This window comes from Anolis sagrei, chromosome 4 (assembly GCF_037176765.1).
Source record: "Anolis sagrei isolate rAnoSag1 chromosome 4, rAnoSag1.mat, whole genome shotgun sequence".
NCBI lineage: Eukaryota > Metazoa > Chordata > Lepidosauria > Squamata > Dactyloidae > Anolis > Anolis sagrei.
In genome coordinates this window covers 207,880,122-207,901,440 of record NC_090024.1, presented here as the reverse complement: position 1 = coordinate 207,901,440, position 21,319 = coordinate 207,880,122, and the positions used below count along the sequence as shown (strand labels likewise).

Genomic DNA, 21,319 nt, shown 5'->3' with positions numbered 1-21,319 from the left:
CAGAGGCAGAGAGTGCTGGAAGCTTGGGTGGAATTGTCTTCAGTCACTTGTGGCTTGCTTCATTTCCAGGATCAGTTGATTTTTTGGTGCCTGGGGCACTTGGCAGAAGAGTCAGCCCTTTGTGCAATGGCTTCTCTTGGCTTAACTTTAAGTTTTGCTAAGCGTTCCACTGCAGTAAAGCAAAAGCAATTTATAGCTAAAGAAGAGTGGCATGGCAATGTACCCGAAGAGGCCATCAGTGAGATGAGACCAATTCAAGTACACTGTCTGGTCATACGTGGATTTACAAGTAAAGGGAACAATCAGCAGTAGTGGGCAATGCATGTATGTATTGGAAAAACCCCATAACCATGGAACCCATATCCACAGTTTCATTTACCCATGCTGGAGAGGGCCTGGATGAAATTTTGGAAGGGGGGATTGGGTTCCAACTAGGAATGTATCCCTCATGGATAAGAGGCTCTTGCTGTATTTGAAAATAATGGTTTAATGGTTGATTTTATACCAGAAATTGCACATTTCACTTGCACTGACTTTCTATAGAAGTCTACCTCCATGTCATGGATGGAAAACATGTAGCCCTCTAAACAATGTTGAAATATAATTGCTATCATGCATCCTTTATGGTCATGCTGACTAGGTTTGGTTGAAGTTGTTGGATTAAAATATCCAGAGGGCATACTCCCCCCCAACTCTGATCTACATTTTGTAGCATTTTGCTTTCTCTCTCTCTCTCTCTCTCGGTTAACTAAACTGCTGCAGGTAGGGGCTATCCACAGAAACTGGTTCATTTATTCACATGGGCTGACAAAATGAGTGGTATGTCTCTTGTTGTCAGCCTAGTAGAGCTATGATATAAACAAATTCTTACACCGCACACTTCCAAAGAAACCATCTTCATTTTCTTACTGTGAATCCAGAACACAAAAGGCCAGAATAAGACATGTTAAGGCAGCTCACTTCCATCTTCTCTCAAGTAGATCTAATATATGCACAACTAGGTGATTCATGCAAAACCTCAACAGACATGGCAACTTCTTGGTGAAATTACAAACTCATGATTTATTAGAAAGTGACTATTCAAAACCATGCAGAGATTATCAAGGCTAGCAAGGGTACTATTTATGCAGGATGTTTATCAAAGCCACCCTTGCAGAATGTTCAAGCAGCTAAAATTAAAATTGTCCTGTGCTTGTAATAATGTGAAATGGAGTCCCCAAAGATCACCGTGGTGTTAAAAGCCAAATCTACTTCTCAACAGAGTTCTAATTGGCCTGCTACTTTCTTCTCTCATGCCAGCCACATCAGACATGCCAAACACATTACGGTATTACCGTATCCTTTTATACCCCAGTAGCTTGTGTTTCCATCTCCTATTGAATATCTATACCATTAGCTCAAGATGCTGTAGCCAAGAGACCACGGCAACAGAGCAAGCCTTACAAGCATCCAAGAAGAGACAGGGTTCTCCATGAGGCTCTGTTGGTATGCAATGCCAAGAAAGTGCCATACTAGAGCAGTATATGCCATCCAGCTGGCCTCTACAATCATCCTGAACTAGCTAAGGCCTGCAGGCAGCTCAAGGGTGGGGCTCAGCCTCTTTGGTCAGCTGCTTAGTTGTCATGACTGTAAACTGAGCTGACAAGAAAGCATATTCTTATAGCTAAATCTTTTCTTGTCCCTGTACATCTTTCAGGAGCCTGAAAACTATACAATGGAAAAAGGCTGCTGGCTGGAATAAGGAACAAAATAGAATCAGAAGCAGGGTGGGAACACCTGTGCAGAGAAGCTGTAAACTGAAAGTATGCTATTTTGTTTGGGGGAAAAAAACCCACATTCAAATTCACCTGAAGCTATGAAACCTTCTGGGTGGTCTTGTTTTTCAAACTAACCACACCTCACAATGGTGTTGATGATGGTAACATGATTCTATGGAAACCATCATGTTTGATCTCTTCTCCAAAGAGAAGGGGCAGGCACTGCTCTAAAGCTCAGCAAAAGAAAATGCAATGTGACACCACTTAAACACAACTTTCCCCTAGCAACTACAGGATTGGCCAGTTCAAAATCCCAGAGTAAACAAGCAGGAATGAAGAGCTGCAGGAGATGTACTCTTCTAGCACATTTAAAATACAGCTAGTTGCTTGCTTGCTGGTCATTCACACAGAAGTTTGAACTAAAAAAAAATCCTTAGTATGTTACCCATGCTTTCAAACAAGAAAAATCAATTTAAAATTTCTACACCAAATAATATCAATCTCAGAATGCAACTCAATAGTTTTTGCTATTATCTTTTTAATTTTAAAAATCAGCTTCTCTTCATCTGAGTGACAAAGTACTTTGTCAGACACAGAAACCCTTCCCTTCCCATTTATTTATTTTCCAAGATTTCACTTAGCATGAGGATATAGAATATATGATTCTCAGATGATGTTCGGCTGCAGCTTTTGACTGGGAAGAGATATATTATTTGTTGTGCAAAAATTCCAAGTCTTGTGGTGCTTTCTGGAAACAAATTAACCTGAATTCTTAACACATATGCTTTTTTGAAGACTTGGATGTTTGGACAAGCCTTTGAGAATGTCTAGCCTCAATAGGCCACAATTAATGACACAGCAGTGCACTTTCATCCCATGCCCTAGTTTATGAGCGACAACTTGCACTATCTTATTCCCTTGTTCCTGTGTACCAGTGCTTCTTAACCTGTGGGTTGCTGACCACCAATTTTATATACCATTGACTTTATCTTTTATTGTATTGTGTGCTTATTTTATGCATTGTTTTAGGCACATTGTGCCATATGTAAGCCTCCCCGAGTCCCTTCTGGGAGATGGAGGCAGAGTACAAAAATAAAGTTGTTGTTGTTGTTAGTAATATTTATATAGAAGGTCCCAGGATCTACTGACCCCCTCCAAATAATAATAAAAATGATGATAATAATCATAATAATAAAAATAACTTTTATTTCTATCCCACAACCATCTCCCAGAGGGACTCAGGATGGCTCACAGAATACTCAAGGAGTGGCACGCAAAATACTACAAGTACAAAACAAAAGATATACAATAAACAGTTAACACAACATCATAAATTCACAATACTCCTTGGTAAAAACAATAAAATACAGCAATTGCTGTAGATAAAACAGCAGTGTTAGATGGCCATGGTGGACATCTGGGCCACTTCGAAAGTCTAGAACAGCTCAGGAATAAGCAAAACATGGCAAAATTGTCTAAAATACCCGTTAGAATATGAATGATACGACAGAGGGAAAAGACCTTGTAACCCCATGCTTACCTTGACATCTTGTTCAAGACTGTGGATGAGCTCTCCGTCCACCTGGCCGGTCTGTGCCACACGGAGACTGCGTCGCTCTGCCTTGCGGAGACGGTACTGCAAGATACGGCAGGTCTTACTGGCCTGATCCAATTGCTGCCGGAGTTCCTGTAGTTGGTAGACATCTTCCTCCATATAGACGTCTCTCATCTCCAGCATCTCAGCACGTAGTTCTTCAATCTCATCCTGGGGAAGACAACAAAGTTCTCAATAGATGGCCAGGATAACTGTCATGTGAGGAATATTGTCTCTCTGTCAAAAATGACATGAAATCTAGAAGGAAAGGGGCCAGTGCTTGTATGTGTATGTGTTTATTAAACATTCAATAAGTTCAAAATTGTTTGAAAGAAATGTAGTTCTTTTTCCCATACAATGTGGCCAGAATATATTCTTGGACACATTCCTACAAGCATGGTGGGGCAAATAGCAAATCATAAGCTGTATGCGACAAACACATTCAACTCTTTTTGGCTATCCTCAGAATTTCTTTTAATGAACTGCTGAAATCTGGCTGCAAATTACTAAATGTTGGATGTACTGGTCAATGGAATAGTCAATATCAGTTCAATGAGTTCCTTTTAGTTGCATGTGTCTTTATCTCTTTAAGTGTAAATATGAGTGGGCTGTTGATATTAAGTGAGGAAGAATTTAATGAATGATGAATAATAATTTAATTAAAATTAATAATATTTAATGAATTTTATTTTAATTAATTCCAGCTAATATTTAATATATTTCATATATATGCAAATGTAACGTTTTTGAACAATAAAAACCATGGGGTCCTGAGCTTTCCAGGCCCACCTGGAAAGGAGGCTATCCATTCTACCTATGTGTTAAACATACAAGTGACAATGATATACCATTATTTCTTATTCATGATTCTGTATTTATTAATAGTTTTAAAACAAACTGACATACCTATATTGCTATATGTATAAATAAATACATATTTACTATTACAGTATTTTTTTCTGTTTGTATGCATTCTCAGCAACAAAGCTGGCAATATATACATACATTAATGAATTAGGATTTCAAAATTTTCGCATATGTATTTCTTCCTCTGTCTCTGGGTAATTCATGCTAAAGACAAAATAATTCCACAAATTATCTAGTTTTCTGGTAAAAAGCTATTACCCTCTATAGACACTGATAATTACCATTGTAATAAAATCAACTGTCACTATTCCTATAAGGTTTCAAATGCAACTCTCTTACTACATGGCAATACATATTCAGAACCGTATTTGTGGTATATTCATTCATTTTTTATCTTGTCTGCTTTAACATGCAAGTGGGGAAGGGTCTTCGGTTCTGACCACCTTCACTCACACCATCACTTTCCATACATGGAAAGCATTGCATCTGAAAAGGAGATGTTCCTATTTGCATGGTAAGCCTAAAAACAAGCAAAACTCCCAAAATATTGGAATTTATGCTCAGATATATAATACCCTCCTCTGCAGACACATTCCTTTTCATATTAAAAAAAAAAAAAATGACGGAGGAGGAAAAGCAAAGCATTATTCAGCTCAAGCATTGAAGAATTCAAGAAATAACAACTGAACACAGCTTCTGGCAAACAGAATCTTCATTCACAACAGTGGTGCACAACTTCATGTAGCAGCTACCCATTTTACATGGGTCTCCAAAAGGTGATGGAACCTTATCCGCTACAAGTCTATGTCAGGAAAGCATGGGTCCTAGCATCTAACCTCCACAGTTCACTTCTAATACATCCTCCAGGGCTGAAAAGTATGGTCATTCCTGTTGTACAGAGAAAAATATGGGGTGGAAAAGCCTTTATGTAAGACTCTGAAATCACATAAGACTAGTTTGCCAGTGCCAGTCCATTAGCCCTAGTAGACAGAAGCAAATACACCAACTGGTCAACCGTCGGTTGACCAGCACTCGTGGGTATTGGTAGATGGTGAATAAATGTAATTTCTGGTTGCTTGAGAATTACTATTAAAATAGGCCTAATACTATACCCCAACCTATACCATACCATAAGCTCAGTATTGAATTAATATTCATATTGAAATACAACAATTAAAAATAAGTACAGTCAAACTTAACAGAGTGTAACATAGTTTTACTTTTTTTGTGTATTATAAAAACAGGGTTTTTAAAATTTAAAATGTTATTTCTTCTATTTTATTTTTGCCAGCTGTTTGAGAGTTCTGGTTGTTTAAGTTCTGGTTAACCGAGTCCATTGTATAGAACTAGGTTAAAACACAGCATATAAAGATAAAAGCCACACAGCACCAGCCGCAAGGGCTTTATCGCCCTGAGCTATAACAGAAACTGTCGTTATAAATGCAGCAATGTCAAAATGGGTCATATATTCTTTCTGGGATTCTGACTTCCTCAAATCAGAGGAGTTCGTAAGTGCTCTGTGTCCCAATGAACCAAACCTTCAGTGAACTGGAAAGAAAATGCAAGTTTAAGACTCTTTCATGCTCCACTAAAATAACAATTTACTTCCCATAGTTTCATTGTTTAGTGAGGAACATTTAGAATTCTCTGCCAAAGACCAGCTTAAAGATTAAAAGCTAATAGTACTTGATGACTTCCATGTCAAAGGGCCAGTGAATCCTCTCTAGATTTTAGGCTGTAGCTTTAAGGAGCTATCCAAGATCAATTTATTTGGGAGACATAGTCCAGCACTTTGTATAGTAACTTTAAAGTTCAGATTTTGAAAAAGAGAATTAAACCCCCCTGCTCTACATGGAAGCCACCAGACAACCCTGATTAAAGAACAAACAGGATTTCCCTGTTCACTCTCCCATTCCAGGATACTTTGAGAGACTCTCTTGATATCTTGGCACATGGCCATTTTCTTTTGTTTCACTGAATTTGTTTATATAATTCACTGGGCAGATCTCACTGGGTTTCCATGACTGAAGAAATACAACTTTGTGGCAATCAAGCATCTTCAGTAAGCATCTTCTTAAACCAGTCTTGGATTTTTGCCTATATTTTCATGGGCTCTGTTCACACTACCATATCTGTGAGCTACTTCTTTCCATCTATATCAGAAGGGGTTAAAGGATACTATCCTGTGTTTCATCACCTTAATTTCCAATTATTAATGCAACCAACCATTTCTATTAAAATAAACATAACTAACATGGTCTTCACATCTTCATGTACAGTGACACTTTTGATCACTTTCAAGTCATTTCCAACTTATGGTGACCTTAAAGCAAATCAATTCTGGGTTTTCTTGGCATTTGTTCAGAGGGGATCGGCGATTGCCCTCCTCTGAGATTAAAAGCGTGTGACTTGTCCAACGTTACTCATTGAGTTTCCATGGCTGAGAAGGGATCTGAATCCTTACCACACAGAGTTCTAATCCAACACTCAACCCACGATACTACACTGGCTCTTTATGCCACACTGCTTCTCTAAATCGATGCTTCTTAAATTGTGGGTCCTGACCCTAAATGGAGTTGCCATAGCTTTATGTTGGGGTTGTGACAGAATTCTGGCAGGGCAGGGCCAAAAGAAGAGATGAGGGAGGGAGAGAAGAGGCATCCTTTTTTTTGGCCCTGGAATCTTGTTGCCTCTGATTGCCTTGGAGAAAGAAAAGGGAAGGGAAAAAGGAGAGAAGGAGGGCTTTATTGGGGACCCCAGCCTTGAGGTCTGTGTGACAGAAGGAGCATCCCTCCTGTCTGTGTATCTATATCTTCCTTTCCATCTTTTAAGTCTTCTCTCTCCCTATCTTATGAGGCTTTTCTACAGATGAGGCTTTTCTACAGATCTGGGAATCTGGTGGTATTTCCTTCCCATCTTGGGCGTCTGGTGAGGTCTCTCTTTCCCTCTTCTCTCCATCCTTTTGGGTCTTTGTCACAGTGAGAGAGATGTGGTATGTAGACTAGATTCTTCCTCTCCTCTTTCATCCAGTTTGCCTCCTGACTCGGGTGTCCCATTTATGCTTCATACTTCTCCCTTCCTCAACAGCTTAACTGACATATCTGCCTGTGAGGGCACTGGCTTTTCTCCTTTGAATTCTTTGTGTGGAAGAGGAGAGAGATTGCTTTTTAAAAATACCAAGTTGATTTAAGATAAATTTATGATTTATTATCAGTAAATGTTTGATTTGTATACATATTTTACACATATAAATTTCACAGATAAAATGGGTTTGCAACTTGAAAAGGTTTATGAAACCCTGCTCTAGATAGAACTAGGAAAACCTGCTTCAGGAATGGACTAGAGGCCACATCATTCAAACCAGACTAATCTCAATTGCTTTCTACTCTTCTATTGTAGATGCCACGTTGTATAGTTTGGCCTTCATAGCCTTCACACCTGTCCTAAATGGAATTCTGCTACCCAGAATTCTATATTCAGTACTATCCAATGCTGTTAGCACCCTTGAAGACATGAGCTCTTCTCTATATAATATGGTATAGCAAATGATTAAAACTTGTTTGGCACTAAGAAGTGGGGAGATCTAAGGCGGAAAGCCACAATGATATCCAGTTTCCTGCTAATTAACACAAATCACATTCCACCAGGAAGTTCTGAGTAAGAGCACAAGAATTTCCACTGCTATTCATTTCAGTGAGGCATATGGAGAACCATCCTCATGGATTATTCCCATCACTGAGGTTTATCTTTCTGTAATGCCACCCATAATTTGCCATCACATTCAACCTCAGGAAATGGCCATAAGACTGGACTATGGTCAGAACTACTAAAGCTAGCCCCCAAAATATGAAATGCCACTAAGCTTCAAAAACTACTTTCCTTCAGTCATTCCAGCACAGTACAGGTAATCTCCAGGTTAAAAACAAGAAACGTTCTTTAGATTTGTTCTTAAATTGAATTTGTATGTAAGTGGTAACAGGTACATTTTTAAGTGTAACTCCACACACACATATACACAAACACACACAGAAGCATTGGAGAGCACAGGGAAGGGTTAACACCTCTGTGGTATTTGTTCTGCTGTCTTTGCCCCTGTTAGAAGATTTCACCTCACTTTCTGTCCTGTGATAATTGGATTTTGAAAATTCTGGCTTGTGGTGGAAACAAGGATTGGAGATAAAGCTTCAGTGGAGACACTTTTTCCTCATGAAAACCCTTTCAGGAGTGAATTTCCCTTCCTAGGGGAACATTTCTCTCACCTCCTGTTGCCTCACCCCCATTCTTAATTATGACTAATTTGTAAGTCGAATATTTGTATCCCATTTACAAAAAAAAACAACACCCTAAATAAAGGCCTGAATCTTTTAACCAGTTAAAAAACCAACACACCATTTTTCTTCACTAGGCTCAGTCAATGAAACATAAACAAGCTTGATAGTCGGGAAGAATAACACTAATATCAGAAGGAAACTCACAGAGCACAAAGAGCCTGGAGCGAGGGTGGTTTGAGACAGATATTCTTCTATAAATATTTTACTGGGAGATAAAGAGGAAACTGTGGGTGGAGATAGGATTCTCCTCACTGTGATGGCAGAAACAGTGAAAGCAAAAGATTAGAGTAGGCACAGTAGAGAATCTCCTTCCTAGTGGATATATAACTAGGTTATGAAGAAAAAGAAGCACTTCATGCAGAAAGACAGTAATCAAAAAGAATGCACAGAACACAATTTGAAAGTCAAACCACAAAAGAGTTATGCCCATTTTTAAGATAGATTAAATTCAAACTGAATAGCATGTACTTTATTGGCAAACTAAGCATCTTCTGAAGTACTTCGATTTAAAAACAAGAAATAAGTGTTTTGCTTTATATGGGAGCTACTATCTATGGAACAATAAAGTTTAGGAGAAGCACTTTCAAAAAGCAGCCAAAGTTGATGAATACACCTACTCATAGAGAACATGGTTTTATCATGCACTAATATCGGTAATACTACCAACTATGATTATATCTGTCTTCCAGCTCAACAATGTAGTAGACTTACTGATGTTACTATATTCCACTGCTGATGGGGGTATATTCAACTATGTTGTTGAGCTGGAAGACAGGTATAAACCAGTTGATGTTAATTCTCTAATTTTACTGATATCTGTGCATGAGAAAACATGTTCTCTATCAGTAAGTATATCTATATATCAACTTTGGCCGAGTTCACTATATCTTGTTCTATTTCAGACTTCACCAGTACCTGGCAGTACTGATGCAATCAGGTCACCTGGAGCTACAGTACCTACTTGCTGGTTGGCAGAGCAACAAAGATGATGGCTCATGTAAACAAAAGGAAATGAAAATTCAGAATAACTTCCACATACTGGTGTCACAAAATAACACCAGATGGAACTTTCAGGAAGCTGAAGTGGAGCCCAAGGGAAGATTTAAAAGCCCCCATTTGTGATATCTCCAGTCAGTTTGCCTACTGCTAGTAATACAGGGAATGCTGCAAGTATCCCAGTGTTTAGCCATCTGTTGCTCTCTGTTTCACTGGCAGAGGCTCTCCTACAAGAAAGCAAAGCTTCCTCAATCACTTCCTCTGCTGGCTGGTCACATACTCTGCTCCCTCTGGGAAGCTTTTGTCCGTTTGAATTTGGAAGGGGAGAGCAGGTAGATTCCCTCTAGTCTTTTACGGATCAGTGGTTTATCTACTTACAATCCACAGCGGAAAGCCAATCACTGAATGGCATCCATTAGGAAGCCTTTCCATTGAGCAAAGAGAGTACAGAAACAATGGCTTTGCAAGCCTGCCTCCCAGTCAACATGTCAAATCCGATGATGAAATGAGGCATCATTTCCAAGGGCACCAGAGGATTCGGAGTTCTCTGTTACATCCCAGCGAACTGAGGCCACAGGGCCAGCTTCTTCATGTTGCTCTCTTCTGATCCGAATTAAATTACAAAAAATAGCAAAATCTCTTGGGAATTCCCTAGTAGCAGCAATGCGTTTAATTTATGGAGTGAGCTCATGCAAAAGAAATTAATCCTTTTTTAACAAATTGGCTCACACGCACTGAAACCATACTGCAAGCACATCAGCTGCAGAACTGGATTATAGTATTGTCTCACTATATCATGGAAAACATTTTCCGCATGTTATATCCCAACAATTTCAGAATGTGCTGGATCACACTGTGTAGGAATGTGGAACTGTTAAAAGAAAATCTGAATTTTGCATCTGCAGTTCAAATACAAGTCTAGCTTTACCAGAAGTAAGTGATAGGGAGAGACAGATAGCCCATTTTTGACTTGAATTAGATAACCGTCTAGAGTTTCACTGAAAGCCTCTTCCAAAATGCATTCCAGGATAGAAGTCGAAGTACAGCTTAAGATGTGCTAATTGTCAGAAAAGACATGAGAAACAACTACTACTTTTAAAGATCCATATATAATGCATATATATATATGTTGTACAGAGCCCATTACAGGTGAGTCACAAACTTCAAACTACTCATAGTAAGGCTACAGGAACTGAGAGAAATCTGCCTGTCAGAAAGGTAATTCACTCCTGGAAGATTAATCATGTGGAAAAGGTGTCTCCACTGAAGCTTTATCACCAGTCCTTGTTTCCACAACAAGCCAACATTTTCAAAATCAAGTTCTTACAGGGACTGAAAGTGAGGTGAAATCTTCTCAACAGAGGCACAGGCAGCAAAGCAAATACCACAGGGGTGTTAACCCTTCTCTGTGCTATCCAAAGTGCATAAGTGTGTGTGTGTGTGTGTGTGTATGAAGTTACATAATAAAAATGTACCTGTTCTGACTTACAAACAAATTCAATTTAAGAAGAAACCTACAGAACCTATCTTGTTCATAACTTGGGGACTGCTGGTATTACTGTTCTACGGCTATCTCAGCAAAAATGCCATACTGATCAAGTTTCAATTGGCGGCTATCATTAAAGCCCCTATAATAATGATGCTTATCCTCTTCTGAAAGGAACCATTATGGGGATACATATATCAAAGCAGATTCTGAAACCATTAAAAAGGAAAAGAAAAGGAAGAACCAGAGCAAGTCAATCCATTACCCTAACAGTGTCAGCATCAAAGCACTGCACTCAGGTGCTTATTTCTATAAAGGAAGCTGGGGTAAGAGTGGAACAACCCAACTCTAACAGCTGCAACAACAACAACAAAAAGGAAGCAAATACTATTACAAGAGTTCAACCTGGGCAGAAAAACTTAGCGTCAAAAGCTAGACCAGTTCAGACAAGTACAACATAGCTACTTGTGTCCTTCCCTCACAAAAGAAAATCAGCAAATATTTTAATGCTAAATAACAATTACACAAGTTTGCCAATAAAAGAAACTTTAAAATGCATATGTGTGGACAATGTTTATTTCAAAATGGTTGTTGTTGTGTCCTTCAAGTTATTTCCTACCTATGTCAACCCTAAAGCGAATCTGTCAGAAAGTTTTATTGGCAAGAATACATCAGCCTTTGCTTCCTCTGAGGCTCAAAATGTGTGACTTGCCCAAGGTCATCCAGTGGGTTTTGTGGTTCAGTGGGGCTTTGAAGCATTGTCTTCAGAGTCATAGTCCCAATGCTCTAATCACTATACCACACTGTCTCCTTCAAAATTTATTTATATATTTATTTACCACATTTATATCCCGCCCTTCTCACCCTGAAGGGGACTCAAGGCCGCCTCACAGATAGGCAACAATTCAATGTCATATAAAACAACAGTCAGTTAAAATAAGAAATTACATTAAAAATGTGGAGTTAAAAACATCTTAGCAGCAACGTTTAAAAACCCCACAGTTCAAAACCATAATCCGGAGCCATTTCAATTACTAAAACATAATTACTATTGTTGAAAAAGTAGCATCTCACCATTAAGAAATGAGAATGTGACCAAGTCACCCGGAAGTCTGCTCAGGCCATGCACCCCACATGTGTGTGAACACAGGTTATTAACCTGGCTCACGTAGAGGTTATATGCCTTCACATCCTGTAAACTGGGATTTGGATATGAAGATAGCCATCAGCTAATGGAAAGTCAGCTAATAAACTCAAATTCCACACATCAATGTGTTGATGTAAGTAAGATTGCACAAGGTAGGTGTTAATGTTGTTAAAATTAGTAGAAAAGCAATAAAGAGGGCAAATAGCCCATTTGCAGGGGTTAGAAAAGTTACCGTTTCATCTTTTTTTAAACACAACCACAATACAATTCTATATATGTTGCCCCAGAAGCAAATCTCATTGGGTTTATTCTCATCTAAGCAGATATAAGATTGTTGCCTAAGATAGCTAAACATTCTGATTTTATCTCAATTAAGAAACTCCATGAGTCTGGGAATCATAATAAAAAAAACTTTCTAAGCTCTAAAACGTTGAAAATGAACTGGCTTCATTAACTGTCACACTAGCAGACTTCAGCGTTGTGCAGTGGGACTTTTTCTTCTCCTCCTCCTTGCACCTTCCTAAACCACTCTAAAGGGTCCCTCAATCCCCTGTAGTACTAAGGGTGGTATACAGACGAACAAGAATGATTCTATTAATAAGTGTCCTTTGGCTGGCAGACGGACTAGCGACCATAGCTTACAATCTCAAGGATAAAGACATATTAAAAAGTGGGAGTAGTCATAATTCAAATATTATACACTATGAGTCATAAATATGTAATATATTCAAATAATGACTATCCACCACAAAGACTTGAGTTTGTGTATTTACATAATAGTCACTTCAGCAGTAAGATATCAATAACCATGTCATATGATGGACTTATGCTTCTATTATGGGAAGTAGCACAAGACATGGTTTGAAGAGTATCATCTGGCTACTCATGAAGGATGCATGTGCATAAAAAGCCAATGATCACACGCCATAGCAATGTCAAAATGATCTGTATAGAGTGACTACTGCCGATAACTAATTGCCTACATATTAATGTTCTTTGCTAATGTATTAGGACGGAGAAAACTAACCATACCTCCTACTTAACTCAAATTTCAATTCACAATTCCTAATGGTAAGGTTTTACTCCCAATAAATATGTCAGAAGGTTAGACCCACTTCGGGTTCTGGCTATCTCAAATATAAAAACCTATACAGATGAGGAACATGGACTTATGGGTAGTTAGACTGTTTTTAATTACCATATTACCATTCATAGAATCATAGAGTTGGAAGAGACCTTGTGGGCCATCCAGTCCAACCTCCTGCCAAGCAGCAGGAAAATCGCTTTCAAATATACTGTATAGACCAGTGGTTCTCAACCTGTGGGTCCCCAGATAGTTTGGCTGTCCAGTCCCAGAAATCCTGACAACTGGTAAACTGGCTAGGATTTCTGGGAGTTGTAGGCCAAAACACCTGGAGACCCACAGGTTGGGAACCACTAGTATAGACATAATGCAATCCTATACATGTATACTCAGACTTAAGTCTCACTCAATAGGATTTAATCATGCCAATATAGATAGAAGACTGCAACTTCAGCTATTTAAAAATCTAGAAGTTATTCCAATTAAGGAACTCTCGCCTTCCAAAGTCTAAAACTGAAAAAGCATTAAAACATATTTTTCTAGGGGCAAACATTTACAAGCATATAGGTGCATCAATTTCCTGGCACTGATTTCTGTAACTCTCTTTTTTCTTTTCTTTTATGGAATCATAGTGCACTTTACCAATATTAAAAAAAAACTGAATCACATTTTCATTTCATTTATAAATGTATACAGTATTCTAATTACTTGTCTTGGCATACTGTAAGAAGAAGCAATGTAGGTCACAGGTTTTAGAAGTTTAATATGTAACTCTCATTTATTTGTATATCCAGGTTTGTTATAGATGCTAAACTAGTCCAAGGAATTAAGAATTTCAGAGCTGCCCCCTTAATCCACCACAGTTGGAAGCATCTTTGGTGGAGAAGTGAAATTACTATTCCCAGGCTCTAGAACTCTTTGTAAGGAAAGTGAGTCTCTCTTCCTCTCTTTTATTCTTCTGATAGCAGTCAAATATCTTTTTATTCAAGCAGGTCCTTTCTTGTAAGATATTCTGTTGTTGAAAGGGATAGATTGGTTGAGTTTACTTCTTTTGTTGTGTTCTAATTGATCCATTTTATGTTACAAGTTGGTTTATTTTTTAACTTGGATTTTGATATTGTTACTTGCTTTGATTGCCATTTCTAGTCAAAAGGTATAACTCAGTGAATATATGACTATTTTGATTGGCCATGATCCTGAAGGATTTTTGTCAGGTATCTCTCCCAACCTTCTCTCACAAAAATAATCCAAAAATTACAGGAGCAATATTTCTGCAAGAATAAAATGCAAATGGGGAAAATAGTCTATAAGATACTGTAACCCCTACCTCTCATTCAGGGATTCAATATCCATAATTTCACTTATTCACGCTCCAAAAAAAATCCCCTGGAGATATCCCCGCCCCCCGAAAGTGTTTGTGGGCCACTCTAGCTCCACCTGTGCAATTCTATAGTATAGTTCTGGCTCAAGTATAGTTAAATATAGTTCATTCCTATCCACAGTTTCAGGTATGCACAAGGGGTCTTGGAACAGATACAGATATCATATTGTAGTAAGATCAAACAATTATGTTATCAGGTTAGATATTAAAAAATACTGAAAAGGAATGTGAGGCAAAGGAGGGGAAGGGTAATATTATTCTGAAATCTTCATAGTTAAGATAGAGTATGTGAGGGAGAAGATTGAAGACATCTAATTTGGGTTCTACCAGGTGTTGTAACCATTTTAAGTTGCACCTGGAACTATCCCTGTAACTGCCGGGATGAAGAGACACATTTTGAAAAATACGATATCCAGGTGCTTCTTAAAACTATTTTCCCCAGGCAAAAAATACAAGTTATTCAGTAGATAAAAAACAAATATAATACAGTTTTTTATACTGACAAAGCAAGATAGAGTTTTAATGTCAACAGAAACAAAATTAGATAATTTAATCTTTGAGATGCCCTTAAAAAGGTACCATCCTAATATGGATTTTAGAATTTCTCAACTCTAACAGTTAAGGTCCTTTAATCTGGAAACGCAAAAACCTGACTATACTTCAGGCTTTTTTATTTGGAAAGTTTGTGCCCTAATGCTGGGACTCCTGGCCACAAAGAATGTCTCCCCAAATTTCTGGAATAACTGAATATTGGCCCTGTTTTATTTTTAGTATCTAATATTTAATACTTAAATGGGATTATGGAATACTCCCCACCCTGACTCCCGCAGAGCAGCAAAGTTATTCAAGAACCTTAGTGCTATTAACCGCTGCTGGCTAGTCATTTGAGAAATATTTATAGCAAGTCTTCCTTCTTTGAATGAGGGCTTAGGCAGAAGCTGGCATATTGGTTTTGCACATGTTATAATCTATGTACATATGCACACCCTAGAGGTATTTAACACATTATATCCTACTGCCATAGGCAATGTTAGTGTGCTTCTTACAATTCTGAAATAGCTGTACTGTACACAGAAGAGCCACCCAAAATTCTAATTCGTTCTACGCAAGGTTAGCTTTGCCCCAGCATGTGCTCCCAAGGGGTCATTAGAAGGACACATTGGGAGGAATTAACCTCCTAGCAGCATTAAATTGACTGGGGATCAGAGTGTGTTCCAAAATGTCAAAAATAAATCCATCAACCTGTCTACAACCCCAGCTCTCTATAATTCCCCTCAGTAGATCTCTAGAGGCCATTTGCTTTTTCACAAATAAGTGGGCCATAATAAATGACATTTGCACAAGATACTAAAGAGGGGATGATGGAGATGAATTAGGTCATGGCAAATTGTACAGTTATTCATAGAACTGGAATAACCAGTTGCTCAGTATGCACACCAGAACTTTGGTTTTAAAAAAAAAACTGTCATGCTAGGTGTGACCGGAGCACATATAGCTCAGCATTCTCTGTTCTGATAATGGGATCCTATTTGAGAGCCATCAGTAAGATCTAAATGCAACAGGCAGCTCTCTTTGGATCAGATTCTTCCAAATCTCCCTACCAGTACAGTACTTGGGAAAGTGTTTTGTTGTTTTGCTTTGTTTGACAATGGCTTGCAGAATCTCCCAGCAAGTATGACTAGTGGCTGGAGGATTTGGGGCATTACAATCCAAAAAGTAACTTTTCCAAGTTCTACTCTCTACATTAGTAATTTTACACTCACTGAAAGTACCCATCAGATATAAGTTAATGGAGAAATGAGGGAGTGAAATGTTTCAGTCCAGATTCCCAGGCAAGAATGGCCAAAATGCAACCCCCAATGCGATTTTGATGCCACTCGAGGCCACTTAGCATTAAAAAGCTGGCTTCTTCAAAACCAACAGAAAACATCTGCACAATTTCAGTGGTGTTGCTTTTGGGTATATTTGGCATTTTTATCAGTGTCTACAGCCTGGAGGGTCCCAAAGAGAGAACACTAGGCCCTGTTCACACTATAGTTGTCCCACTTTAAGACATGAATAGAGACTGAGGTAGCAAGTGAGGCTAAGCGAGTAAGTACATAAAGGTTAAACATCCTACAGTGATTCCTCCAAGTATTTTGGACTTCAATCCCCAGAAGCTGCAGCTACATTTGAAAATGATCAGAGAGCTGAAGGCTAGTTTGGAAAATACTGCTTTAGCCACCTGAGGTCCAGTGGACTGACTTTGCACTTGGTAGCTCGCATCTTCACCCTCAGAAGCCCTTATGTGCCCCATGGTCTCCCACTCAAGGTCACAACAGATCACAAATACTGTAAAAGTGATACGAGTTACCTTCTACCCTCTGTTCGAAGTGGATGCTATTTTTCACCAAAATATGAAAACAAACTGGATTCATACAGAAGTTGGCTATTTTTATTTCATAATGTCAGTGAAAATTATACATCATTAATACGACTAGTAAGACATCTGAAAAGCATTTCTTTGTTGTGAGTTTTATAAGAGTTGTTCTTTATATGGGTGATATTTCAAAGAAGCCACATTTTAAAAAGCATAAAATTTGAAAGGCTGCATTGATCTGACCCGAAAACAGCAAGAGCTTAACTGGTATCCTTATGATCTCTTACAGTAATATGAAAATCTGCAACAGGGAACAACAGCAAAACATTTCCTTTGAGATTAAAAGGAACAAAAGTAGCAGCTTTCAATTAACTCCAAGCCACACACTGACAGAAGGAACACTGCTATAATTTACCAGGACAAAATAAGAAAAGATTTCCACAGGGAAGTCCTAAATGGGGCTCCTGATGGGTACAGTAATTTCAGGATCTCCAGGCTAGGTCAGTTAATGTAACCTCCCCATCCAAAACAAACAAACAAACAAAAACAGACACCTTCCAAAACAGAAGCTGCTGGAATGCAACTTTATGACTAATAAATCAACAGGAGGAGTAAATATAGTATCAAAGCACATACTTTTTCATTCAAACAGCCCCAATTCTATCCTTACCTGAAACTGTGATGAGGAACTTCTAATCAGTGTAGGCCAACCTGACTTTTCCCATCTTTTCCTTCAGATATGCCAGACTATATCTTCCATCATCCTTAGCCCACATGACAAATGGAACTGGCTCTTAGTCATATTAGCACAAGATGAGAGATATAGTACAACACATCTGAAAATTACCAAATTAAGGAAAGATAGTATGGATAACACTTAGCGAGAGAGATCAATGATGCAACTCAAAATAAGGCCGCTTGCTTGGTTTCTAAGGAGCACGAATCATGTGGCCTTCTCTGCTAATATCCAAATCATTATATATATTTAAATAGTCATTACTTCTCTTGCAAAAAATCTCTGTTCACCTCCAAGTGTAAATTTCATATACACACAGAGAGAGGGGGGGGGGGGAGGGAGAAAGATTTCAATATATACAATGTATTTTGGCTTCTTGTATTTTTATTTATATAATTTTTACAATCAATTGGACATCAAGCTATGGTAACAATATTTAATTTCCAAAATGGAAGTTATCCAAGATGGAGAGAAAGAGAAGGGGGGTCAGTTTGGATTGTCTACCCTCAAATATTTGGGGGGGGGGGGGGCGATACGAATTGGAACAGGGGAGGGTGAAAGCCATGTATAAATATGTAAAAGGATGCCATAAGAAAGAGGGAGCAGGCTTGTTTTCTGCTGCCCTGGAAACTAGGACTCTGAACAATGGGTTCAAGTTATAAGAAAGGAGATTCCACCTGACTGTAAGAGGTATTCAGCACTCTCCGCCTCGGAGTGTGGTGGAAGCTACTTCTTTGGATGCTTTTAAACAGAGGCTGGATGGCCACAGAATCATAGAGTAAAATCACAGAATTACAGCGTTGGAAGAGCCCAGTACAACCCCCTCCCAAGAAACAGGGCCATCTGTCAGGGGTACTCTGATTATGTTTTTCCTGCATGGCAAGGGGTTGGACTAGATGGACTCTGTGGTCTCGTCCAACTCTATTATTCTTTTCTAATTTCATCAGACCTCACTTCCACCCATTATTCACTGGTGAAAAATCTTCTCTTGATTTCTACATTTAGTTAACTGAAAGAGTTAGTCATGCTTACTTCAGATTGTTATTACCAACCTGTGTGTCTGACTAATTTCATTGAGGCAAATCTAAGCATTATTAAATGCAGATTCAGAATTATGATTGTCTTAGGCCCCATCTACAGTGACCAGTTAATGCAGTTCAAAACTGGTGCAGCTAAGCAAGGAACTCCTAAGAAACTGCACAAAAGAAAGCCCTTAATATGCATCAGTCCTCTGAGAATTATCACTATTCGGGGTTTAAACTAGTTCCAGGATTTCCTATTTATTCATCGGCACAGTGAAACCACTTTCTTCAATGCTGGTTTGAAACTGCATTAAATGGTCACTATTGATGGTTTCTTAGGCCTCTTCCACATTGCTCCTATATCCCAGGTTCTGATCTCAGATTATCTTCTTATCCCAGATTATGTGGTAGTGGAGACTCATATAATCCAGTTTAAAACAGATAATCTGGGATCAGATCAGGGGCTATTGGGCAGTGCGGAAGGGGACTTAGTATACATTGAATTACTATAAATGACAATGGGCCATGAGGTCCTGTTAGTTATGGATGCTCTAGAACCTAGTGTTCCTAAACCCAGCTGTGAAGCCCAAACAATTAGATCCTCTAAATCAACTACTGAAGTCAGCACTTATGTAAATCCCACTAATTCAACAGATTTACTTTATTTGTGTCTATAATTCAAAATATATCATGACAAGTGAAGCATGTGATGAAGTAGACAGTCCATTACAGAATGCTCTGATGTTAATGCAACTGCATTTCAAGTTTTTACATTAAAGTTATATGCATTTATGAGCATTACTAAAATGCCCTCAACTTTGTATGCATTTATGAGCATTACTAATGTGCCCTCAATTTTCAGAAAACCTGGCACAGAACCCTGAAGAGTGGTAATGCATGTAAATCAAATCAACAGCAAAAATCTCTCGTTGGCCAAAATTGGGATATTTAATCTCTGAATTATCAAGGATAGGGCAGAGAAAATATGAACTGTCTCCAGTAAATAGAAAAAGGTCCCTTTCTCATAATTAATTCATTCCGGACTTCTATAGATTATTACCACCTCAGAAATTTTACTACTAGCTTTCTTAGGCTATGTGTATATTACTCAGGTTACTCCAGTGTAAATCTAGCCCAGACAGGCCCAGATCCAGTACATGCATGCTGAATCTGGACTGTTGCCCAGAAAAGCCAGAACCACATTGACCATGCTAGGCTGTCACCGAGGCTCTTGGCTCGCCAACCATGGAGCTCCATGCAAGTGCCTGGCCACTGCTGGTGAGTCTGTGATACCAGAAAGGTGCACCTGAATAACAAGCAACTTTCTTACCAATCGTGCAAGTGTCTCATTCTGCCATCAGCAGGTGTAACACATAATGACCATGCACTCACACATTATCATGCTTGAAACAAGCCAGAAACTTACATTATGGTTTATAGTTAATTTAAGATCTTGTTTTTGCAATTATGATTCAATTCAAATTTCATGGAAAGTATGGTTCAGGAAGTGTTGGGCTATGGCTTACTAAGAAGCAAGAAGCGACATGATAGCATGTGGATAATGCAGGTTGTATGCTCATATTGGCTTACTATACTCAGATACGTATAAATTAGGTCATAGATTCAATTCATACATACCAAGCCATAATTAAGGAAGCACAGCTATGGTTTAGTGCAGTGGTTCCCAACCTGTGGATCCCCAGGTGTTCTGGCCTACAACTCCCAGAAATCCCAGCAATTTTACCAGCTGTTAGGATTTCTGCGAGTTGAAGGCCAAAACATCTGGGGACCCACAGGTTGAGAACCACTGGTTTAGTGTGATGTCAGAGTTGGCAAACCATGCTTACAACAGCCTCTGCACCTCCAAGGTGAAAATCCCCTAAAATATGGAGCTTTCAGTTACAGGAAATGAAAGCAGACAAAGAATCAGAAAATATGGCTTGCCATAATTGAAAGCTTAAACCAAGATTTTTTATTGTAAACTATTATTGCTGCAAACAATACTTTCCAGAATGAGTGAAAGAAATACTATCTTCCACCTTGTAAAATATAAAGCAAAATGAAAACCACTAAGCCCTGCAATGCAAAACACTGGCCCTGTCCTTTTCTTGCCAATGAAACAGCAGATGGCTCAGAAGTTACTAAGAGCAGCAGAGAGGAAATGGAGGAAATAAAGTCACAGGTTTACACTTTCCTATATAAATTTGCAGCTCAACTATCAGGAGCTTTCAAGCAATACTAATGCAGATATACTGCATCTCAAAAATGTTTTTTTCCTTCATTTCATGCTACATTAGGAGCATGCATAATCCACACAGCAAATTTTACACCAAATAGATACTGTATATTACCTGCATCACTAAAGTCCAGATATCTGCATGATGACATATAGTACAAACTTGCAGTAAATTCCAGCATGCATTTTCCCACAAAAATCATAGGCACACTTTTTGAGCAGAGGGCCACACCTTTTATTACACCTATCATATCTATCAGGCTCTGATTGGTCATGTTCATTAAAATAAATGGCAAAAACATAACAGCTAGTGTGAATTGTAA

The 21,319-nt window shown here is 38.6% G+C and overlaps 1 protein-coding gene across 3 annotated transcripts in view; it reads right to left on the bottom strand.

Annotated features, from left to right (window-relative positions):
• MTCL2 (microtubule crosslinking factor 2) overlaps nt 1–21,319 on the bottom strand; it is a 94,829-nt gene that overhangs the window by 59,234 nt on the left and 14,276 nt on the right. For all 3 annotated transcript variants that reach the window (XM_067468142.1, XM_060772372.2, XM_067468141.1), the window contains exon 2: nt 3,298–3,522. In XM_067468142.1, coding sequence (XP_067324243.1) covers nt 3,298–3,522 — 225 coding nt within the window. The remainder of the gene's footprint in view (nt 1–3,297; nt 3,523–21,319) is intronic.